The following is a 25,608-nucleotide window of genomic DNA, read 5'->3' on the forward strand; positions in this document are numbered from 1 at the left end:
GGGAGAAGCCCTCCCGGCACGGACCAGCTCACCCCACTCCCCACCCACCGTCGCTGGCACGAGCCATGTGCCGCAGCTCAGGAGCAAAAAACGGGGCCAAACCTGCGCTACCTGCAGGGATCTTCCTGCCGCCCTGTATTTGCCGCCTGTCCTTAAAACGCCTCAGCAGGCGCACCGCGTGTTCCTGCTGCCTCGGGGCCGAGGAAGGAGAAATCCCCAGAGACCCCTTTGAGATGGTGCCAGGGCATTTGTCTTCTCAGGGGGAAGGCAGGTCATCAGGGCACAGCGGGGCCAGACTATGGCTGGTGGCAATCCACCACACCGGCATACCTCCCGGTGCCCCAGGACGCAGCCACCAAGCTCCGCTGGCAGCACGTGCCCCGAAAAGGATGGTTTCGTCTTTCCTCACCCTAATCAAGGGAGGAGGAAAATCTGAGTGGGAAAGAAAGGAAGGGAGAAGGTGCCTCTCTGGCAGAGTATCCCAAGCGCTGGAGGCAGGGACTGGAGCCAGGCTGGGGTGTTGCTTCTGCAGCTGCCTGACCAAGCTGGTAGGGCAGCCTGCACCAACCACCCGGACCCCTGGGATAGGACTGGGCTTCCCAGGGGTAAGGAAAATCAGGCAAACAAAGCAGTCTCCTCGAGCGGGATGTCTCCCTCTCCAGGCAGCACAGAAGCTGCAGAGTAGGCATCCTGCGAGGATTTTCCCCTTCCAGCACAGCCTATGCAAAAACCTCCTTTTTATCAGCAGGGCTCAAAACTGGTTTGAAGTCCAGGCAGGAACCAAGCTGGAATCTGGGTAGAAAGTGCAAGGGGCTGCCATCATCAATGCCCAGCCCTCCATGCCATGGAAAGCCCAAGCTTCTCTCCACAGCAGGGATCTGCAGCCCAGTAGCCAGCGTGATGGGATGACTTCATGCTGTGCAGTGCATTTTCCCCAAGGCTGTGCTTTGGAAGACATGGTGGAGCAAGAAGAGCTGACATCCCTCCAACTCCAGCTTTGTCTCCAGATGGCTCTTCCACATAGTGCCAAGAGAAATGAAAAACAATGCAAGCCCTGGAGTCTTGGGTCAACCACTGCAAAACTGTTAATCCCAGAGTTGCATGGCCCTGTCTTTGCCATTTGTTTTTGCCACCGTGCTCTCCAGAAGCTCAGCAGACCAGTCTTCTCCTTCCAGCTGAAGTTCCTTCATTAACTACCTCAAGACCCCTGAAACAGGGAGCCCAAATCCATAACCTCTTCTCTCTGCTGATGCAGATATAGAAGTATCCGAGAGGGAGGGAGCAGAGCTTCGAGTCCACACTCCAAAGATTGCTCTTCAGATATGCAGCAAGAGAGGTGATGGAGAAATCAGTGCACTGCAAATGGGCTCAACCAACAGCCACACTGGTACAGCCAAACAGTGCTTTTCATCTGTGTCTTCTTACTGTGACAAACCGCCTTTGGTCTAGAAACGTGTTTTTGCAGCAAATTTTATTCTAATTCTTCCACAGTCTCCCTCCATCCTCCCAAACAAAAATTTCATACCACCAACTACAAAAATGCTCTCTGGTCACCCCACAAACAGGGTTTCTTATGTGGTTTTCTTCTGCCTCACCTCCCCTGATGCAGACTTTTCCAACAGTAAAAAGGGAAATCAGAGAGAAGGAAGAGAAAACTCATGGGAAGAAGATAAAATGGGGGAAGGGGAGGGAAAATAACGGTTTTGCCCTCTCGGAATGGTAAAGAAAAAAAAGAAACCTCACAGAAAAATTGAAGGCAGGAGAGTGACTCTCAAAAAGTAAAACAAAACTACAAAGTTATCCACAGGACATCTTTTACAGGACTACCTAACACTGCTTATTATTTCCTTGCTCCTCTTCATGGCACTGAAAGCTGTAGAGTCCTCACTTGTGTAAGAGGGAAGTGGGGGAAAAATATATATGAAGAAAGAATTTGATAAATATAAGATAAAGGTGTCTAGAGGAAAGAAAAACTGCACTTTCCTGCTGTTGAACCCAATATAGTCTCTCCTTGGAGGGCAAGGCTCTGAACTCTGTTACACTTTCCTTGGTTTTTACAGGTAATAGGGTTCCCACAGAGTCAAATACTAAAGCTTGATTGTCCCAACAGGGAGCCACCTTGCCCAGTAATTTGCAACCATATAACCACCCTCAACCAGCAGCAGTTGAGTGCAAAGGGGGCTATCATCTGTGTGTAAAGCAAAAATCACAGCCAGCACGTTAACAGGTCAGCAAAGCAGTAGCCATGTGCACCCAGGTGGGGATGAAACCCGCAGTGAAACACTTTCTAGTACCTAGGGAATTTGCAATCCGTGCAGACAGTGGGACAGAGAGAGACGTACAGCTGGGAACTGAACAGGGCCGTGGGACACCTTTTGCTTTCCTCATAAATCAGGATCATGCACCACCACCCCTGCTTTGTGCAGGGTAAGCTGAGACATAGCATGACTGTGCCCAAGCAACGGGACCTGGACTGTCCAGCCTCTTGCTTCAGATGCATAGCCGACCAGTGCTCTGGATCCTACTGGGGTAACAGCTGAGCACACATTAGTCCTTTCACTGTGGGAAGGAGATGCAGGAGCTTGCTTTCACCCAGAGAGACCCTCTGCATGCCCTGTCTGCCATCCAGATGATCATGGATAAACAAGAAGGGTGTCCCAAAGGCCATTCATCTCTTGGTTTAGACCTCTTCTCCCCCCCCATGCCAGAAACAGACCCAGCGGCCTGGATCCCCCAACCTCTGCTATGACTGCTAAACAGTCAAGGTATAGAAAGGGAGAGAATGCACTCCTCCTTCGGGACCCACCACAGGCCACCACCAGGGCTGGGTGGCCCTTTGGCCCAACCTGCTGCGGTCATCCTTCAGTTCTTCCTTTCCAGCCCTTCGCTGCAGCAGGAGATTTTTGGGTACCACCACCACCCACTTCTGCCTGTGCAGCAGTGGCTGCACAGGCTACTGCTGCAGCTCCACCATGCTACAGGTGACCTGCCAGCCAGTCCCATACGCACCCTCTGCCATGGCAAAGTGACCTGCAAAGGTGGCTTCTCAATTCCTGGGCTCAGATCATGCTTTTATTTTAGGAGAGCACCACAGCATTGCTGACAAGCGGGAGTCACGGGCTGGCATATGTCAACTTCCTAAACCTGACCTGATGGGGGGAAGTTGCCCAAGCCTGCAAAGTGGCACAGGCAAACCCTGGGCACTCAGAACCCAGCAGGCAGAGGCACTCCAGCTTGGCTGAATCAGGCCCATAATAAGCAAGCAAGATCATAACATCTTCATAAAAGTAGGATTTAAGTACAAACATCTGTCCTGCTGTTTTTTAATTGAGACAGTTTATAGCTAGGTATTCGTTTCAGTAATCCACGGCTCTGGCTGCAGAAATGCCATGCGTATTCTAATTATGGCAGCTAGTTTATTTAACAGGGTTTGACATTTAGCTGAGTCACCTTGTTCCCGAGTAAAGCAACAAGGGCTTTTCAGCAGTTCAACAAGAAAGAGACAGAGATTTGATATCAAAAGTAGAATGTATATCACAGAAATTTTAAATTAAATACAGCTGAGGTCTATATTCTATTCTGGCAGCTTCTCTCTTTGGGACACTAAGTCAACCCAAATGTTTTCCAGATATAACTCCGCCCCTTGAGGACACGCAGCAGTACCATCTCCATCATGCTCTTGGATGGTGGGAAGGGTAGGAAGTGCTGTAACGGGCATATGGGATGTATCTCACCCTCCGCAAATATCACCCACCCATACATCAGGACATCCGTCACTAAGAACTGCATACAGGCTGAGCATCAGGCACCTGCATTCAGCCAATGTTTTTCTAGGACAAAGTAAAAGGAATGGGCCATCGACGGTCAATACAGGAGGAACAACTGTTACCTGCAGACAGAAATTTTCCTATGGCACCTCACCTACAGCCATTTGTGCCCCTGTACAGTGCTCTTCAAGGATCTCAAAATGCTTTCCAGCAAGAAAGGCAGGCCAGCAGTATCCGTCCTCATCGTACAGAGGTTTCACAAAGTGACTTGTCTATGATTTGGTTGGTGGCACAGCTGGAAAGAGAGCCCACACTTGGACTCCTCTCCTCATCCCAGGTTGGAAATGGAGGGCAACACCACCTCCCCCTGGCTGCAGATCATCTGGATGCAGCAGAGAGCAAACCCCAATCCTGGGGCTGCCTTCCAGAAGGTCCGTGGAGGCTGCCAGGCTGCCATGCTGCCCTACTGCAGCTCTGATGCTTGCGTCACGTATTTGCGCTGCTTGTTTCCAAGTCCCTGCTTCCCTGCTAGCCCTGGAGCAGTGCTCACCGCACATCTGGAGCAGCTGCTCTGCCTGCAAACAGCATCGGGGACCGCAGCATGCTCCTGGAGAGGACTAAGCCCTCCCATCCCAGCTTCTCTTTACAGACCTTTGGGGAAGAGCTGGGATCTCCTTTTTATAGTTAAAGACAGAACAGACCTTTTAACAGGCTGAAAATACTCCATTTATTCTGGCAGGCAGTGCAGCAAGCCAAACTTTAAACCAACAGCCAGAATCGTGCAGTCAGACAATAGAGAGCTGGCCTGAGCGTGCATTTCCAAGGGCACGCTGCGGTCTGGCTCATCTCCCCTATGCCATCCCTGCAGTCCCTGCTGGAAGAAGCTGTGTGGAAGTGTGTGCCATTACTCTGAGGAGAGGATATCCATCATGTCCAGGTCCTTTCTGAAAGCTGTCAGAAGGACAGTGGCTCAGGCCAAAAAGATGTTTGCTTATCTTTTTGGCCAGCGTTGCAGAAATCCCTGTTTGCATTTAACCTTCTCTCAGCTTCCTTTATATCCCACTGGCAACTCTAATTATTCACTCCTTATTGTACAGTAACAGTGTCTGCAGAGCCACAGCATCCAGAAGCAAAGAAGAATGTGTCTCTGGTGTTCCGTGGCCTCCCAACTGGCAGCCCAAGCTCAGGCTGTCTGGTTGTACCCCACATCCCACAGGCACAGCCCCCCAGAAGCCGTCGAATCCCTTTGTGTGGCAGCACACGAGCCAACCTGAACCTGAACAACTGATGCAAGATCCTCTGGGAGCCCTAAACACCATGCCAGTTATTTTAGGAGGAGGTGGAAGTCTGGTATCACAGGACTGCATGTACGAGTTCCCAGGGAAAAGGCATTTGTAAGAGTGGCGACAAGAAGCAATAGAGACGGTGGTTGGGGAACTGCAGTCCCCAACCGCTCTAACCCATCTTATTTAGGGCTTTTCCCACAGCATTACCTGGTAGAAAAGGGATGATTCTTTGCTTGGGGTCTTTCTGGCCTCCTTCAATAGGGAACTTGTCCAGAAGCTGCATCTGCAAAGGAAACAGAACAAACATCTTAGGGGGAAAACATGGACTGGCCACGTAGGGACCAGGGGATCTCTTCGTCTGTGTGTGGTTTAAAAGAGGATTAGCAAAGCAAAGCAACTGCAGGAATTACTCTGCCTCATTGCAGGGGAGTCTGTACATAAAAAGGTACAATACAGATCACTCCAAGGAAGGGAGGGCAAGTTTCTGGCAGCACAGAAGAGCTGGGACAGGGCCCAGGCAGACATCTGAGCCTGGCCTTGCCACTGCTCTAAAATTAGGCTCTTATTCTTCGTTACAAAACACACGCCTTGTCTCTAATCCACAGCCTGCCCACATTGGTGGAGACACTGTTTTTACCTGTCCGTATGACAGACCACCCGCCTGGCTAAAAATGCTGTTCAAGCAACCGGATTAAAGCATATTTAATAAAACACCCGCTCTGCCTTCTTGCTGGCAAGGCACTGCCCACTGCCCTGGTCCACTAAGAGCACTCCTGCTTTCCCAGGGAGAGAGAGATGGGTTTGGGGGGAGTGTCTTCCACTGCAGTCCCTACATGGAGGACAGCAGCAGAGAAAGGGAAGCAGGGAGGAAGGCCTCGGAGAGCAGAGCATCCCAGAGAACACCACCACCACGAATGGCCAGAAAGCACAGCTGAAGGTCAGTGTGCTCTCAGCCTGTGACAAGCACCCTTTAGCACATGGTTATGGACCACCTGAGCCAGAGTTTCACCCACACCAGCTAAGATCTTGCCCCACCAGCTCCTAAACCCTACCCAGCACAACCACCTGTTTCTAAGACACCCCTAAGGGCCGATCAGGCTCAGGATCCTGTTGCACGCAAAGTCGCAACCAGCCTTCAACCTGAGGAGCTCAAAGGGGTATTGATAGCTATGGCCAGCTTGCATGATGGAGCAGACTGCTGACCACCAGTGACTTTCTATGGAAGCAAGCCTAGGAAAGCAGTACGTTGACCTGATGTTCCTATATGACCCCTACAATTTCTCTTTGGGTAATGACCCTGGATGGACCAATGCCACTGAGGCTGAACACCAGCCGAAAGCCCAGGCGCAACCTCAACCAGAAAGGAAAGAAGCACCTGCTCCAGTGGCACCTTCGTGGACATGCCCAAGAGAGACCATCCCCAGCCCTGAAAACTGCCAGAGCCTCTCACCCTTCCCATTCACCCTCTGCACCCTTTCACTGTCATTCAGCCCACGGTGCTACCAAGATAAATATCCAAATCTTTGTATTCTATTTCATCTTCTCCCACGTTTCAGATGTACAATGCAATGCTCTATGTCCCTGTTGATCATACACAGAAGCCCAAGCTCCCTTGGGCTGGGGGAACACCAAAGCTCCTGCCAGCCCAGTGACTTGTTTCCAACAGACCAGGAGAGATGTCTTTCAACCCACGGTCCACAGGCCCTGTGGCCTCTGAGGAAGGAAAGCAAGTGGTACTGTTATTTGACCTTGCAGGACCCCTATCTTCTCACCTGAACTGGATCTACAGCTCAATAAAAATACCTAAAGTGGCAGCAAAAGCTGCATGGCGGGGGGGGGGGGGGGGTGTCATCAATCAGCATTTAGTCTCATCAATGCTACGTGTCCAACAGTGAGGGTGTGGGGTGTGTGAGTTAACAGCAGTTTTGCTACCTCAACAGATTTCCTTTAAAAAATATTTTTTTGCTAACATGGGGGAAAAAAACAGACAGAATTTATTGTTTTTTACCGTTTTTGTTTTAAGCACACAGAATCCTTCTCCTCATCCGTGGCACACAACATCTCCAGCATTTTCACTGTATGCTACAGCAAACCAAAGATCAAGAGGAAACACAGGAGTAGAAGGAACATCTGTGCAGGAGAAAAAGTTAAAAGATCCCACATGTTTCCCCATCAGGGAGTCGGCCTGGTAAATAAACAGACCATAGCTTTGTGGATTGTTAGCTAACTCGCTTTTCTGCCTACAGAGACATGGTTTTTATTGAAAATGGGAAATTTTGTTTTCTTGTAGGTAGAGCTCCGGGTGTCTGAGGTCAGGCATGGGCAGGAGTTTTGTTCAAAGAAAAAAAAAAAAAAAAAAAGAGGGGGAAGGAATCCCCACTGATTGACTTGAAGTTTCCCTGTTGCTACACTTTTAGCCAGGAAGGCAATTCTCACTTTACTACACAGTTACTGATTCAAGCTGGAACCGATACAGTCAAATTCCCATGGTTATTCTTGGAGTTAGATTAGCTTGGCTAATACGAGCCTTTTTAACCACATCAAGAGAGTCACAACGTGTATAACTTAGCGCTATTTATCTAAAGGGTGGATATCAGCAAAACAGATACAATAAACTGCAGCTGGAAGAGTTTGGCTAAACTTTCCTAGACTACACTTTCCGCCCTGGCTCTTGCCTCCGCTGGGAGGGTCTGGATGGCAGGGAGCTGGGGGGAGGCAGAGGCACTCGGGAGGCCACTGCTGCAATTCATGGGGACACAGCCTGTCCCAAAGCGAAGTCCCTGGGAAGCATGGAAGGTTTCTCATCTTCTTCGACATATGAGACAATATCCCAACAGGCAATATGCACATTTGTGCAGAACTGAAGACAAGGAGTTAAGTTGCTGCTCCTCTAAAAGGCCATACAAGGTTGGGCACCCATGGAGGAGTGTGACAGTCCCTCTCCAAGCCCCTGACCCCAGACGACACTTGCCACTGGCTTGTGGATCAGCCCCTGGACCAACAAGTTGGGTCTGGCATTTGTGCTGCCCCAGCAAGCAAGACAGGCTGGTGTTCGGCAGCTGTGCAGGAGGTTCAGGAGGAAACTACTGGCTGAATCTCAGGCATGACACAGGAAACCCAACAGACCTAGAAAGGATCTGAGCAAGGATATAACCACAGCCCAGCAACTACACCCCTGCCTCTATGCCCGGCTGTTCTCATTAACACCTAAAAGCACTCCCAGCATGACAATGTCTGTACGGATGAGTACTAATGGCACAGAGAACCTGCAACACAGCCTGGAAGGTAATGACTGCCCTTCAGCTCTGCACCGCAGGAAACCCTTCAGGATGTTAAAGCCAAACAGAGAGCAACAGAAGCACAGAGCCTTTCTCAGCACTTCCCTGAACCCAGTTCTGCCATTCAAAGCCAGTGCAAGTTAGATCTAAAATCCTAGAAAAGCAGCATTCTGTATCTTCCCACCCATGGACAAGGATGCAAAGCAGAAGATGAGGAAGAGACGGATGCAGGGGAAAAAAAACAGCAATGGGCCTGAATGAAACATCCCAAATCTCCCAGAGGTGATGGGATAACCTGAGCCAATGCCTAACAGCCCCACTCAGCCTGGCTCCAATAAAAGGAGACACTAACCATGGAGATAAATGGAGCAGCCGGGAATGGAGGGAGCTAAGGGCTAAACCACAGAAACTCCTCCTGGTAGTCACAGCATTTTCCCCACGTGGATGATTAGCAGCCAAGGACCAATACACAGATTTTCAGTTCACTTAATTAGATGTCTGCAGAGCATCTGAAAGTCAAAAACTCTTTAGTCTGTGACAAATGTTCTTCCATTAAAGGAAATTATTGCTGTCACTATTGCAAATATACATATGATTGATGAAAAAAATCCTTCACTTAATGCCCGAGGTTATTCTGCTCAGACACGGGCAGTCTCCACAAGTTGTTGCTCGCATTTTTGATATATGACATTTAACTTAGGGACAAGATTTGCTGAATGAGAAAGTCATCCTGTCACCTAGAGTAAAAGCATCCCAGCATGAAGGGAAAGAAGGGAAGTCTGGATGCAGAGTCTCGAAGGATGGAGTTAGGGCTGTAGCTGGCTTTGGGCAGGCAAGAAAACACAAGTGGGCAATGAATTTTGGCAAGCCTGGGGGAGCTCATACTCAGTTCATCTGCTTACAAGCATTAGTATGTGAATCCCACCATGGGGGAGCCTCCAATTGTATGACCGGTGCGATGAGCAGAAAGAAATCTGTTACCGTGTCACTGTGTCACAGGGTGGGGGATCCATTTGGAAACAGGGAGGGTATATGGAAACCAGGAAGCAAGCTTCCCACCCATTCGGGCAGCATGTCTGCAGTCAGGCTGAACAAACACATCCCACTCCTGCTTCTTACACAACAGATGCACATCCACAAATAACTCACCACCAAAATCACCTCCCCAGGCTTTGTCTCTGCAAACTGCTCTGTATTTGCCAACAGCTTTCCTACGTAAGTCCCACACAGAGTCCTGCCTTCTGCTCTGAGCAGCTTCCTGCTTCTGCACTGAACTAATTTATAAGATCTGCTATAAACCTTGTGATCCAGATTATGACTTTCTTACAGTGGTCAGCAAGTGATCATGCAATTAATCCCATTAAAAAATCAAGGGAATTACGTGAGTTGCTGCTCATTAAAATGAGAGCAGGCCTAGAGCACTGGCCCACTCCACTCCTTACTAAGTCCACATAACCATGAAATCACTTGACTTGCAAGAATGGAATAGGAAGATTTCAGTGGTATCAACTCTCATAATAACTGGCCTTTTTGTTGAAGTCCCAGCTCTCTGGAAGTGAGCAACTGTTTGAGAATTAGCATTCGCTGTAAAATCCAACCAAACAAAAACTACTCTAGCTTTTATGGTGCAAAGCATAAATTTGAAAACATGACCCAAATTCATCCTTCAAGGTCCAGAAACTGAAAGGCAAATAACATAGAGTCTCCACACTTTTGATATAAATGTAGGGAGCTCTTGAAGCTGCCTCACACATGTAAATGGACAATAAGAGGTGTAGCCAGTGTCCTCACTTACAGCTAAGCTGTTACTTCATAGAATCACAGAATCATTTAGGTTGGAAAGGACCTTTAAGATCACTGACTCCAACCATTAACCTAAGACTGCCATGTCCACCACTAAACCATGTACCTAAGCACCACATCTACATGTCTTTTAAATACCTCCAGGGATGGTGACTCCACCACTTCCCTGGGCATCTTTCTTCTCATCTCTTCTGCTTCAGGCCACCTTTACCTAAGAATGCAAATATGTCATGAAGAAGGATATGCTCCTGCACACAATGACCATTTGGGCTCAGCAATCACCAGCTGATGGCATCTGCGGTTACTTCACGTCAGTTCTGCTGTGAACATAAGATTCAGTCCCTGTCTGCCTTGCAATGGTACCACCTGGTTAGAAATCTTAAAAAAGAAAAACAAATGCCCCTTAAGATGTAGCATCTCTGGGTACAAGAAGCCAAGCATCTTCGTGATACTCATTTACTTATTGCATTTTATTTATCCTGGTTAGATTTTCATAAAACAACATTTCTTTCTGTTTTACATATAAGGACTTACAGCACCTGAGACTAAGGAATGACTTCTCTTTTGCAAGAGAGGCTTTTACTCTGCTGTAAGCCAACCAATGCAGGGGCACGAACATATAAACATTTTTATTCATATTCAATGGCCTGATCCTGTGGCATTTGCCAGTGGGAACTGTGTTCCTGATTTGGTCTCAAGGTTTTGGAAGTTTGTGACCAAATCTAACTCCCTGAAATTAATCCACTGAGACAGCTACCTGACCTCCACCTATGCCTTACACCACAGACTCTAGCTGGAGCTTCCTGCTGGGCTGTTAGTTCCTCCCCTTCCTTCCTCACAGCAGTTTTAACTCTCCCCCAGTCAGAACAGTGAAGTTCTCCACACCTCTTAAAATGAGCAAATTATGACACCCACATAATCTCTTATCAGCATGTATATCTTGCTGGTTCTTTTTCAAGTGGATGTAGGTTTGTCATGTGCACAGATAAAATCAAAGCCCTACAGGAGGTCAGCACTGCAATCATGGGAGATTTATTTTAACACACAGAGGCCCTGAGGATGACTTTCATCCAAACCCCTTACTTTGGCAAGCAAAACAACATCCACTGCAGCAAAGGGACCCAGGACTTCGACCTTCTGCAGAGAGAGAGATGAGGCCTCGCTCCCTTTCTGCAGTGTCTAACTTGTGTCCCAGAGAAATAGCGGATGAAAATCAAACCACAACCAAGAGACCAAGAGCAGCAGATTTTTGCCAAGGTGCCCACAGAAACCCTAGCAAGTTTGCCACCTTAATCTCGGTCACTGAAGTGGTCCCAAGGCTACAACTCTTCCTACACTGAATGCCAAGAGGCATATTAGATTCACATTTTCCAAGTGCTCATTAGAAAACGCATTTTTCATTAAAAATGAGGCAAGCCAACAATTACTTTAATTTAGCCACTGCTGGACTTGAAAGGTAAAGTACCTGAGGACAGTTAGGCATCAGGCACATGGTGATCCCAGCTCTCTGTGATCCCTTCTCACGAGGCTGATCTGAGCTCAGAATCCCAAGGGAGAAAGAGGGGCTACCGCCAACGGAGAGATGGGGCAGAGGAGAGCAGGCATCTGTACGTGTATGGGGTTGTGTGCACACTTCTAAGACAAGGCTGCCAAAGAAACTGGAAGAAAAGCAAAGGTGCTACCAAGGATCTGAAACTAGTGATGATGAACTCACACCCTCAGCAGGAGGGGTTCAGGGCATCTGCAAATCAGAAAAGGTTGAAAATCCCCGATGTAGATAACAAAGCTTAGATGAGAAGGGGAGGTAAGATACCAGAATAGAAGAAGGGTTATTAATTAAAACCCTGAGGAGCAGCAGCAATTTCCTTTCATTTTGAAGTTGAAAACCAGCTGTGCTGCTCACTGATATGACTGATGGTTACAGCATCATCAGCTATATTGTGAGTTATAAACAGTGTGATCTGCAAGAAAGGGCCAGAACTGGGTTGCATTCTGTCATCTGCTGAGTTTTCCCATGGATAAACCTTTCCGGTCCTGTCTCTGCTTTTGAATCTGCAGAATGTGAGACAGATCTCAGGAAGGTGCCATGAGATTTAATCAAGAGCCATCAAACACTCTGAGCCTTATGCTGCAGAGCAGGAGTCAGAGACTGAATTCAGAGGAACTGTGCTCATCTAAAATCACCAGGACAGAAGCAAATGGAAGAAGTATTATCCGTGGTTTTCAGATATGCTTATCCTCCCATTTGTGGGCTTGTCCATCTGCAGCATATTCCAAACCCTGGTTAACCAGAGCATCCAAGGGGGTCTTTCACTTAAGGAAGATGGTTAGCCACCATTTCCAGCAAATGGATCTCATGCTATTAGGTAACATATCAGCACTTAAATGTCAGCAGGTGAAAACAAGCAAGAGAGTGGAGAACATAAGAGCCCATCTCCACAGATTCACCTTCTACATGTTGGTCTAGAGCAGATCACTTCTGCAATGGTTTGATTTCAGGACAGGTTTTCTGCTAAGGTTAATCAGTGGAGCATCCATGACGTAAGTGGACGGACTTAATTTACTCCAGCTCAGGACCATACTTGCTAAGAGCAATGACAGAAAGGCATGCATGACAGGGAACAAAACTGCTGCCCTTGGGGCAGATCCCTCCGCAGGATACAGCTGTTGGAGAATTTCTCTAGATGTGGGTCACGCCGAGCTGCTTATTATTCCTCCTCTGCTTCACCCTCTCACAGACACAAGGCAGCAGAAGGTCTCCCTAACTCCAACCCCTTCAAAATTAGCCAGAACAGAGCTGTTCCTGAGCATAATATCAATTAGCAAGTTTGCAAAAGACTTGGAGATCTTCAGGTGAGGGCATGAAACAGACCGAGCACAGCACAGCCCATCTGTTAGCTGCTCACGCAAGTAACTGACATCTTACATGGCAGAAGGAGGTGAAACCCCATCTCTTCCTAAAGCAGTAACCAGTTCCACAATGCAGCAGGAATAATTATATCAGGCAGCCAGTGACACTGGCTCTCTCGTGGTGTTACACGATGCCACAGCATGCACGAGAAGTGCATTAATTCAATCCCTGAGAAGCAGCAGCAACTGGCTTTCTTTTTATTTTGAAAGAAAAAAAAAATTAAAGCAAAAACCATCCGGATAACCAGCTGACATGCCTGACGATTACAGCATTATAGGATATGTTCTGAATTAAATGTAGTGCAATCTGTGAGAAAGTCAAACAAAAGCAGGAAAATGCATATAAAATAAAGAGAATAGACATTTACAGCATGGTGTAATCCCCAAAGGAAAAATGCCTTTCTCAGGTCTGAAAATTTCCACCAGAAATCTTGGAAATCTTACAAACCTCTCAGTATCCAACTAAAATAGCCAGGGGAGGAGAAGGGGGGGAGCAGAGACTGGGGGTCTTTCCCCAACATGATCCATCAGAAGAGGGAATGCTGTTTCCCAGCTGAGACTTTTGGTATTTTTCATACAGAAATGCAGCTTTCTCTAAAGGCTCTACAGAATGAGCCCAGCATTTGTGGCTAACACAGACTGGCAAAACATTCGGAGGTGCTGGTTTGGGATGACAGAGGCACTTGGTGCATCTCTGAAGAGCTTCTCAGAAAGCCCACACTGTCCTTTCACAGAGCAGCTATTGATGTCTCCTGCCAGAAGGATTTTCCTTCCCCAGTGCTAAATTAGACTGGCCTCATGCGACTTAACCACACTGGAAGATACTCAGACAAAGGCCACTTCATACTTTTCCATCTATCCATGGTGATTATATGTCCCTTGTTACTCTGGTATCTACAGTGGATTTGTCCCAATGGCATCCCTGGGAAGTAAGGCCATACCATAATGCCTGTTTTAGAGAGGTGTGGAGAGATGAATGCTGCAGTTATGTGACACAGCAGGGTCGTGCAGAGATGTCAGAGCCATGCTGATGCCATGTGCCATCAGGTCAATTAGCTTCTGAGGAAGGCTCATAATTTTGTGATGGGGTGCAAGCATTTTGGCTTTTTTCCGGAGGTGGCACATCCAGAGCCAGCCCAGGTGCTCAGGCTGCACAACCTGGACATGTCCTAAAAGGCTCGCTGCAGGTCACAGTGAAAATCCTGGCTGGGGAGAACAGTTGACCACAACAGAAGAACACCTTTCCTTACCTCCTGCAAGTTTTTACCCTTACAAAAATTACAGGCCTTAACGTGTTCCTTCAGACTGCACATAAGCAGCAAGAGACCAACATGCTCCAGTGACAGACACTGCAGTAATAGTGACAATTGCCCGTGGACTTTAAGGGGAGCAGGACCAAGCTCTCCCATAACACTGGCCTCCAGACAGCAACAGAACTACATCTGACAGCACTGTCAGAGCAAAGGTCCCATTTTTAAATATGATGGCAACTCTAAGGGCTTCACTGAAAGGGAGCAAAGCACCAAGGTCGCTTCCATTAATCACCACTTCCTACATCCCCTGGGAATTTAAAAAAATATTTACCTTCCATCCTTTAAATTTCAACCCTTTCAAGGCAATGATTGAAATACAGCATAGCCCCACTGAGCTTTTTGGGTTTATCGGTGGATTAACCTTACTGATCCACTCTGAAGGCCTCACAATGTAAAAACTGCAAGTGCCTAAATCCTGCCCAGGAGAGACCGTTTGTGCAGGCAGGAGCAGCTTGGCCCAGCGCAAAGGCTGGACGGGTCGGCGGGAGGCTGCAGGGCTTTAAACCTTCTGGTCCTTAGGAAACCCCTGGCAGCAGTGGCGAATGTTGCATTGCAGCTGCAAGCAAGGTACTGGAGGGTGCATCCTAAAAGCAGCACAGAGCCATTAGCAGAGTGCTGCTATTAATTACATACTTGTTGTTAGCAAAAATACACACCAAATATTAAGGTCAGCATGATTTGCAGGCTGGTTTGGTTTTGCCCCTGTCTGTTTTGTCCAGTGCTGTCAGATTATCCAGGGAACAAAACTACTGACCTGCTCCACAACAACACAGATTTAGGATGGCATCTTGCAGAGGGGGCTGGTTCTTCATTTAATCTCCTGTGCCAGCGTGACTCCTCCTGGATTCAGCTGGTCCCCCAAAGCAACAGGGGTGTCAAGGGCTGGAGTATCACATTTGTCATGCAATGCCCTCCTCTACCCTTCCTTACTCCTCTCTCAAAGATATAACTGCTGATTTCATTGGTGGTTTAGGCAGGGACTACCCAGCCAGCCAGACCCCATCTTCACAAACTGATTTTGTTTGAACCAGTGCAAAGCCTGGCACAGGAACGCTCTGAAACCTGATTTATACATCAGATTGTCATTCATCTTGCACCCACAGGATCCATCCTTAGAGAGATTTCTGCTGCTCACGCAGTGGTGACCACAGTTTTAACTAAACCTGCTTAGAAACACACCCTTAGTTAAACTGGTAGAGTTTCGTGAGCATGCAAGACTACTCCCCTGCTTATACTATTATGAGAGAGATGAGGCTTTAGCTACAAATGTATGAAACTTAATCCCTCTGTTTTCATAATCTACATCTTCTCTACAGCCTGTTAGCTCTGCTTGATATATTGTCCCCTGGAAACCACAAGTAACTTCAATATTGAAAACAGAAACAATAGCTCCAAACACAATGGCACATTTTACTTCAGAAACTCCATCTGAAATGGTATCTACTCATCTCCGTAGGACACTGCTCGTAGCTCTGGGGAGACGGGGGAGAGCAACCGCCCAGCTCAGTACAATGAAGAAACTGTGCCAAGCACAACATAACCACAGGTTTCAACTCCACGCTGGGAGGAGACTTGTCTTCTTTTCTCCCTCTCTCCCTACCTCCAAACCCTGAGATGTTTTGCCTGCATATCTGGTTCCAAACACATGTGTCTCCCGTCTTTGGGGGGGATTTAGAAAGGAGTACAGACAACAAATCCCACTGCCCGAGTGGGCAGACGGAGCTGCACGTGTAACAGATACCTTGCTCTGGGCCTCGAGGGAGGTAAGCAAGCAGCCAGCAAGCCAGGCGGTTTCCAACAGCTCAGAGCCAGCTTCCAGCCTTCACGCTCCCAGCCCCAGCGTGGGCCCTTCGGCTCAGGCACTGCCCGGCCCCGGGTGCTGGCATCTCCCCAGGATGCTCATCTGGCACGTAGGGACAGCAAAGCTGTTCAGTGCGCACGAAGGACAGACTCCAAGCCATGGTCGCCCACGTGGGCTTGCAATGGAGGGAGGGAAGGATTTACGTGCTAGAATATAAGAACAAACCTAGGCTTGCAACAACCTGTCCTTACCAGTGCCTGTCGCAATGGCATCTCATGGATTGGTTTCTCTCTGCAGATTTATTTCTGGGCAGGGGAAACAAAATCCACAGGTATCAGAAAAGCCGTTTTAAAGAGACCTCCTGTGGCTAGCACAACCACACAACACAGGCACCTTAGCTGGACTCTCAGACCCATGCCAGCTCCTTCCAATCACTGCCCTGATGTGCAGCATGGACACTGTTCTCTCCTTGAAAAAGAAAAGGGGGATTTGAGTAACATTCAAGTCCTTAAAGCCCATGCCCAGAAGAAGGATCCCAGGTGACCTGCACAGCCATCTCAAAGGACCTTGCAGATGGACCGGACCATGATGCAAGATTGCACTGGAAGGATGGACAACACATCCTGCAGGACAAACCTGACCCAGCCCCCTAAGAAGGGAAACTATGACTGAAACCTTATTTTTCTAAGTACAAGTCTGCCGGAGGAGCTTTGTTAATTTAATTGAGAATTAAAAGCAAACCCTGGGAAAGTGGATGGGTTTGGATGGCGGCCATGGTGGCTGCGCGTGTGCTGCTCAGAGCAGGGTGGGCATACAGAGCGTTTATGGGGCCTCTGTGTTATGCTCTGCATGCTCGTGCATTACTCCAGGATTTTCACTCAGATAATAATCATCCAGCCCTGGACGCGCCACTCGTGGACCAGATGGTATTCTGCGTATTGTACCAACTAATCACATGCAATATTTGGCAGGGTATTAAAAGCATCGATGGAGGTCTTTGACAACGGTGGGTGTTTTTTTGGTCTTTTCTAATCTCAGTAGCTTTCAAGTGGCGCAGGCACGTTGTCAAGATATACTGTCAGGGCTGTGACTTTTCCAGACTTGCAGATGATAAAACTGCTACAAGTTGTGAGGGACAAACAGCACACGGAGGCAAACGCCTGCATCTGGGAGGAGAGGGACTCCTTCCAGCTCCATCGTCCCCTCAGGAGGTTTCCAGCTTGTATCCCTGCCTGGTGGCATTTGCAAGACCTGACGGTGGGACTGCGGATGGTGGGACCGTGGTCGGTGGGACCGCGGTCAGCAGGACCAGGCACAGGAGGTACCCGGTATGCTGCTACCTGCCACAGGCAGTACGGTGCTGCCTTGAAAGCCAGAGCTGTTGCACCCACGCAGGAGATGCCTCTCCCATCCCCGTCAGGGCAGTGGCTTCCTGAGCTTTAAGCCAAGAGTGGCCGTAGAGCCACAGGGGCTGCACGCCAGCACCCCTTGCTTCATACACAGCTGGCTACATGTCCACCTTGCCAGTGGGCACTCGTGCCTGCTCTCCTCTGGCAGATGCTCTTCCAATGACACGTGGAAAGGCGCAACATCAGGGACCGTTTGCACATAACTGGGCACGTACTCTGTTGTAAAATGAAAACATACATTTTCTCCAGCCTGTCTGGCCACGTATGTAATCCACTGTGGCCAGGTGAAGGATACACACTGATTATATGATGGAGGTGTGTTTGGGTGATGCAAGGAAAGGGTCCTGGGGAGAGCAACCTGCAGGGAATAGGCAGCCACAACAACTCATCCCATCCAGCAGCTCCTTCCCAAACATTTCTGAGGGGCTTTCTGAAGGCAAGAAGGTGACCTACAAGCTGCTTTGGTGGCCAGGCTGATGTCCATCCAGGACAAGACCAGTGAGGATGCAGATTTCTATGCCTTTCCATGTCTTGTGACCAGCTTTAGAAGCTGGATGGGGCAGAGACAGGCAAGCCAAACAAGCATGACAGTTAACTTGCACTGACCCTGCTAGGCACTGTGCAGGCTATTTCTCATCTTCCCTGTGGCTTTGGACTTGTCTATTCTGTCCTCCTCCCCATCACACAAAGCCACAATAAAGAGACATCAGAAGGATGCCCAGATTGTGGAAACATCCTCACAGATGTGTTGGAAAGTCCAAGTCTAACCAACAAGCTGCAGGTACCACACAGCCCTCTTCTGCCCTAGCCCCCAGCTCAGGCAGGGAATTAACATTTCACAGAACCCCCCCAAAATTACATGATGATGCTCTGTCACAGAAAGCATCCAGGAACGTGGTAACTTGCATCAAAGAGATTCAGGCCGCATCCAGGCCCTGTAATTCCCTTACAAGCAGCAGCCAAGCTGTCTGATGGCACTACAGTATCTAGACCTGGCTGCTGGTTTTGAGAGCCCACGTGATCCTCATGTGCTCCATAGGGTTATTTATTGAATTAGCCTTTAGTGCCTCAGCATTATGGCTGTAAGGGATCAGGGTACAGCTTCTCTAGGGAATTGCCACTTCAGCCATCTGCAGAACCTAGCCCTAAAACTTCAATTTAAAAAAAAAAAGATCCCAAGAAAGAAGAGAAGCGGGGAGGAGGTGGGAGGAGGAACGACACATCAATTGCTTTCTACCAGGACACAAAGCAACTTCAAAAATTAGGTTCCACGTATGTACGCTGCTGAGAGTAAGATAGACTATTTCAGAGCACAGAATGACCCATTTTCCATCAGAAGGCAAGACACTAGCCTCATCAAAGCACAGCTACTGCTAACCTCCCTTCATTATCAAACAGGGACAGAAAAGGGCATGGGAGGGCAGCAACTACACACCTGTGGCCAGCACACATACAGGCACAGTGAGCTGCTCTTTGCCAGCAACCCAGATGCAAAGTTATCTCACTTAATTAGGGCTTCCTTTGGGGGGAAACCTTGGCTCAAGTAACCGAACAAATAAATTACACTACCAGGCACACACGCATACACACAAATAACCCATTTTGCTCAGCCAGGTGCAGACAATTGTTTCTAGCCCGTCATCTGAGGCTGGTGCATGTCTCTCCATGAGGTCAGATGCAGGAGAACATCATGCTGGCCAGGAAAGGAGAAAAACCTGAGAGCAGCTTAAGAAAAACAGAAACATAACTCAGAAGAAATTTTCCCTGCTCTAACAGGTGCAGAGATGCGATTATACGTGCTTCAACACACGGGCTTTCAACACGGCCTGAGCATCACACTGCAGATCTAACATGGTTAAGAAGGCTTTGAAATCTCACCCCTGCTTTGAACCTTGCAGATTAGTATCAACATAGAGAAGGATTTGAAGCTGGAGGAAGATGCTCATATTTCGAAAGCAAGCACCAGCAGGTGAAGGGGCATGCAAAGGGGCTGTTCTCCATTACAAGCAGCAAGAGCAGCCTGGGCAGGCAATCCCCTTGCCTGGATGTGGGACTGAACAGCATTAAACAGTGCAAAAACAACAGAACCTTGAAAACAAAAACAAATTTCCCTTCTTAGCCATATTGAGGCATGCAACAAGGCAAACCGCCAGACAGCTTCACTTGCCTTTCTGTTAAAACAGAGCAGAAGTATATGATTCAAACATCAATGCTTCCAGTGACAGATGGGCTGACACTGTAATAGTATCTCATCTACTTAAAAGCATCTCTCAAATGTCAAAGCTGGAAAAAGAACTCCAAATTTTATATCCTGAATCTTAATGTGTCCCTCGAGGTACTGCTTCCAGATTTGATCCACGCAGAAAGAACCTATTTCTAACATCAGATAGGAATATAGAGAAAGGAGGAAAAACTAAGAGGATGAAGAGATACTGCTGGGGGGTTACGGGGTTGATTCTCAGCATAATGCTGACTCGCAGGAGTCTGCCAGGTCCACGAGATGTGCAGGTGCTCTGTGTGCCTGCAAGCAGATGAAAAAACAATGAAACTACTCAGAAAAGCAAGAGGAAGAGCCAATTTCTGCAAAATCAATGATTTCTAGGTTGCAGAAGGACCACTTTTCCATGCTTCTTGCATGGAAATGCTTTCCATGCACTTCATGCAAAGGTGATTCTTTTTTCCACGATGCCACTGGATTTTCAGGTACAATCAAATTCCCCTCCCAGGGAAACCTGTCTCACATTTGCCTTCCCAACGGGGAAGTCTCCAGGAGCTATTACAGTGCCACTGACAGCAGCGAGCACACAAGGATTGTGTAGGCAATGAATAACTACAAACTGGCTTATATTCTTTACCGAGAGGGTGGTCAAACACTGGAACAGGATTCCTAGAGAGGTGATCGATGCCCCAAGCCTGTCAGTGTTTAAGAGGCATTTGGACAATGCCCTTAATAACATGCTTCAACTTTTGGTCAGCCCTGAAGCGGTCAGGCAGCTGGACTAGATGACCATTGTAGGTCCCTTCCAACTAAAATACTCTATTCTGTTCTAATACTGAAGGCCTATAGGATGGACACAGAGCAAGAATTTCTGTATTTCTGGTGTTCAAGATTATGACAATCTCAAAAGATGAGAATTTTCTGTGAACTTTTACTGTCCTTGGACCGGAACCCAATACCCAGGACTGAATTTAAAACTCCATATGAGAACAAAACAATCAGTCTGACTTTTTATCATGACCCCAGTCACAGCTGCATCTGGGCACCTGATGGCCACAAATGAATTTATCCTCTCAAAATGCACAGGAGATGAAAGCTCTTGCAGAACAGGGAATTCAAAGCCCAAATCTCTAAAACCCAGCTTTTCTGCTTTAGTCGGGGCAGGGCAAAAGAAAAAAAAATACAGTGGTCTTCCTTGCAGCCCTTGTGGTGCTTTAACCACCCTAAGAAAATAAGACAGAAGGCCAATACACCTTTTGTGTCTTTAGACTGTGAATTACAGTTTGCACCAGATGTAGCAGTATGACAGATCACTGTTAAACTTGCCACCCCCATGGAGAAAAACAGCCCCCAATGCTGGTGGGCTGGAGCACATGGAAGCTGCACTGTAACCTTCCCTGCACCAAGCTGTGGCTGCTCATCTCCCAAGGGCAGGGGCAAGCCTCGCCCCAGTTGTCCCCATCTCCATTCCCTGCACTGGTAAATGCTGCTAGCAATGTAATGCTTTTATCTCAACAGAGAGCTCCCAAGCTTAATTAATCATGGTGAAAAAAGGGATTATTTCTTTCAACTAATATTCTTCAGGGTGTGCGGCCTCTCATGCATTTTTCAGCCCCTAACACCAGAGAGACCTACCTCTGCTCAGAGCTGGTATGTGCTACTGAAATACAAATAAATTAACAGGTCACCATGAGGGAAGGAAAGAGTTAGTTTTCCTTTCTGAAGACTGACTTACTTGAGAGCCTGACGTATCTGAAATCAATTTTTAAAAATATATTTAAAGGGCTCCCTTTTATAGAGGGACTTTGTTATGACGTGGAAAATTCACAGCTCCTAACATCAAGCCATGGGTGGAGGGAGTCTGGAGTATGAATTAAAAATAATGTGGCTGTTCGCAGAAATTAGCGGCACCAATTTAAATCCACACCCCCCTCCCTCCTCAAATAATCACCCTGTGAACGGAGGTGGTTTATGGAGCTCTCTGGAAAATGTTCCTCATGGCCTCCATTCCAAACCCAAAATAAAATACATCACATCGCAGCAAATACTTCACCAGGGTGCCGCTCTCTCTTCCCCCCCAACCTGTGCCTCCCATTTGTTGCTAATTAAATGAAACAGCAGGTGCTTAGACCACAAGGACAGCAGGGCTGCAGCAAGCACAGTGATTAAACCCCCCCTGGAATGTCTTCTTGGAGAGCTGCATCTTTCCAGGGACCAGACTCAGAGAGGAAACATGAGATTAGAGGCAAGGGCTGCGTCGGCCTTTGGCTGCGAGCTCCACGATCAGAGGGCACTTTCGAAGGATAGGTCACTAGAAACGTCAGGTTTCTGGGGAAGGTGCTGGCTCCTCTCTGCTTTGCCAAGCCACCTTCCCAGAATCCTTGCTACAGGGTGCATGCAAGATAGCGTGCTCTGCCTCTAGGTTGGAGACATCTCCTTTCTCACCCAGTTGAGACCCATCATCCCAATGCAAAGCAGCCTCCCACACACCAAGGCATACATTGGCAACTCAAATCTTCAGTCAATGATCAGCAACGCAGTCCCTGAGGCAGAAGCCATCCCAGCCTAACCCTGGGCGAGGCCACGGAACGGATGCATAAGGAGCCGGGGTGTCATTGCTGTCTCGGAAGGTTATCAGCCATGTCTGAGCACATGACACATCAGGCCACACTAATGAGGTGTTCCTAGTTGCCACCCAGAGCAAATGGGTGCGAGCCCAGAGAACAATTTTGTAACAGCAGCTCACTCTTTGGGACGTGTCCTCACAGCACGACTCCTGATGCACCCATTTACCTGCTTGCCTCCATGCTGTGATCCCATCCACAGGTACTCTGGGGACACAGCATGGACTGAACTCGCCCCATTTCCTTCATATGAAAGGAAATGACCCTTGCTTCCACCAACACCATCACCAAGCCTTACCTCCTGACACCAGAAATCAAGCAAATCAAAAGGCAAATGCTACTCTGTTATCGATAGGGGATAGGCAATGCTGTAGGAAACAGATAGGCATGGAGCAAGGGGCACTTATGGGCAGCCAGAGCTGAGCGCCCCGTCAAACCAGCTCAGCCCTGCATCCTGCTCTGGGACCTCCTTGTTTCGCCCAGCGAAGTCTTCCCCCTGCTCGCCATGCACCCCATCAACAGCCATGGCTCCCTCCCATCCCAGCATGCCAGTCTTGCTATGATGACTTCCCATTGAGACAAGCTGGGATGACTTTAATCACCCAAAGGGCACCAGTGAGTACTAACAGAAGGGGACCCTAAACCAGTTACCAACTGGGATAACATGGTACAAGCCTGGAAATAAACTCCTCATCCCTTCTACAAATTCCACTCCTGGCAGCAAAAGTCCATGGGACCAGGACATAATCCCAAGACAGAAAAGCACTATTTATATTTCTGCTGAGCAGTTCACTTCTCTTTGGTCACTCTGCTGATGTTTCACTTCTTCACCAAACCCTCTTAGAAATGGCTGGGGGCTTGGGGGGAGGAAAAGGAACATGGTCATTAAGGTCTGGCTTAGCTACTGTAATACAACTAACATTTGGCTCTATTAAAAAGACTCCCAGCCAAAGACTTCAAAGCATTTTACAAACATTAATGAATAAACTTTCTCCAGGAGGGCTGATTATAGCCCCCATTTTATGGGTGGATATTTCCAGATAACCTTCCTGCCACACCAGCAGTTCCCCACTCCTTGTTCCACACCACAGACTTCCAGCTCCTAATTACACCAAAAACATCTCCACGCTAAGGCGATGAAATATATTTTGACCTAAGAGTGGAACAGGATTCGACATGAGGTTTCTTAACAGCAACAGGCAGGAACCTACAGCCCTAGTGCTCCTGCAGCCCACAGCACAACCCTGCTCAGCTGTATAATCCAGGGCTGTCCCACACCCAGAACGAACCTGAAACTTTGCAGGGCTTCTCTCCACCTTAGAAACGCTTTTTGCAAACTTCTCCCTTTGCATAAGGATAGCCAGGGACTACCTTCATGGAACACACCACCTTTTGCTGCTCCATCTGCCTTATTCCCAGATCCCAATGGCAAACAAATCTCTGCCACCTCCTGGAACATCAAATGCTAAATCCTACCCTTACATGCAACTGAGATGTGTCGGAGACTGGCACCCTCTAACCCTCAGCACAGTAACACAATGAGCATCGCAGATGGCTACAGAGGTTTTTGCAAAGCTGCACGAACAGCCACCAATGCACCAAAAACTACAAGACAACCTGGACTTGTTACACAGACGTAGGTGTTCGCAGTGTGCCATCCCACAACTTATCTTCTTCACCAAGAAGACACACACACTAGTTTTGCTCAAGCAGCAGGAGCATATCACTGTAGTGACCAGGACAAGCCTGGACTTGGGATTTCAAAGCTTCCCAGACCACAGAAAGGCCAGTCCCAGCTCACTGGGCTGCCGAGAGCCAGAGATTACGCAGATAAAAAGAAAAGCCTGTGAAATATTTTTTGCTCTAGCTGGATAAGATATACTCCCTGTAAGACAAAACTTTGATCATTACACTCACCTTAGTCCTTTGAAAGAATTTTTTCCCTGTTATCATTTTACTTAGTCCTTTTCTGGTTTGCTTTCTAATTCCTTCCCATTTGCCATTTTCCTCTCTCACAGTGTTTTCATGGTTTGTCCTTCACCTCTCTCAAAACACCTGGCTGAAGGTAGCAGCTCAGCAAGTCCCACTGGTTTTCTTAGCACACCCTTAAAAAAACAAATGCATCAAGACCCAGGCGCACAGCTGCGATGTTAACTCAGTTTGCAAAAACACTGTTAAATCGATTAGGATCTGCCCTTGACTGCACCTGGTGAATCAGAGACATATCTGCATCGACACTGATGCCTCGTGAACGGCTGTGATAGAGAGTCTTGCTTGCACTGCAGATTTACAGAAATTATCTTAAACACACAGGGATGCTTTTCTGAGTCTCTGCTTAGTCCTTTGCGAGCTTGTTCACAGCTTCTGCCAATCAAGAATTTGTCAGCAACTCAATGTGCTCCAAAGCATGAACCTCCTCACTGGACTGCAACTCCCTGCTCTGCTCACTTTGCACCCTCACAGAGTCCCAAGCTGCCCTTGAACGAGTCCCACATCCAAGGAGCCGCCTGCACCATTAGGGACAGCTGCAGTTCTCGCCGCTCTGCTGCAGTCACAGGCCCGAACAGTGCGACTTGCTGCTACGTACTTGTGGCTCCTACCCAGAATGAAGCTCTCAGGGTTTGGACCTGGGAACGCAGTGGGTCAGAAACACGCTCGTGGCATGCTCCCAGGACACCTCTCACACACGCACCAAGGGACCATCAACCCTGCCATGCTTCTCCTGGGCATGGGCAAGGAGAAGCAAATGCTGACCCAACAGTTAAATGGGGTAGCTTCAGAAAACTATGGTTACAGGCACTTGTACAGGTAAATGCTCAACGAAAGGTGTGGAGTCAGCGGGTTACCAGCCAGGGCAGTGCCAAAGGATCTGACATACCGTAAGAGTTCCAGTCCTCCCTTTCCCGCACAGATCCTATAGACCAGATCTCTCCTTTTAAATGAAAAGCAAAAGGCAGAGAGCAAAGCCCCCAGCTCGGCCAGGTGTTGTTCAAACAGGGCACCCAGAAATGACTGCGCACAAGGCTGTGCTTCCCCCAGACCACCAGTATTCTTGCTTTCTAAATGACTTCACCACTCATCTGCTCAGCAGCATGGCTCCTCTGTGGGTTTTGCTCCCCTGACCGCTCCATGGAGACTCATCGATGCTTCCCCTGAAGGAGGGAAAGGGGAAATTGCAAAAGACAGTTCTGCAGTGGGA

The 25,608-nt window shown here is 48.2% G+C and overlaps 1 protein-coding gene across 3 annotated transcripts in view; it reads right to left on the reverse strand.

Annotated features, from left to right (window-relative positions):
* Window positions 1–25,608, reverse strand: part of SH3PXD2A (SH3 and PX domains 2A) — a 269,424-nt gene that overhangs the window by 186,905 nt on the left and 56,911 nt on the right. For all 3 annotated transcript variants that reach the window (XM_052798568.1, XM_052798569.1, XM_052798567.1), the window contains exon 3: window positions 5,261–5,336. In XM_052798568.1, coding sequence (XP_052654528.1) covers window positions 5,261–5,336 — 76 coding nt within the window. The remainder of the gene's footprint in view (window positions 1–5,260; window positions 5,337–25,608) is intronic.

The sequence above is a fragment of the Harpia harpyja genome, chromosome 10, assembly GCF_026419915.1.
Source record: "Harpia harpyja isolate bHarHar1 chromosome 10, bHarHar1 primary haplotype, whole genome shotgun sequence".
Lineage (NCBI taxonomy): Eukaryota > Metazoa > Chordata > Aves > Accipitriformes > Accipitridae > Harpia > Harpia harpyja.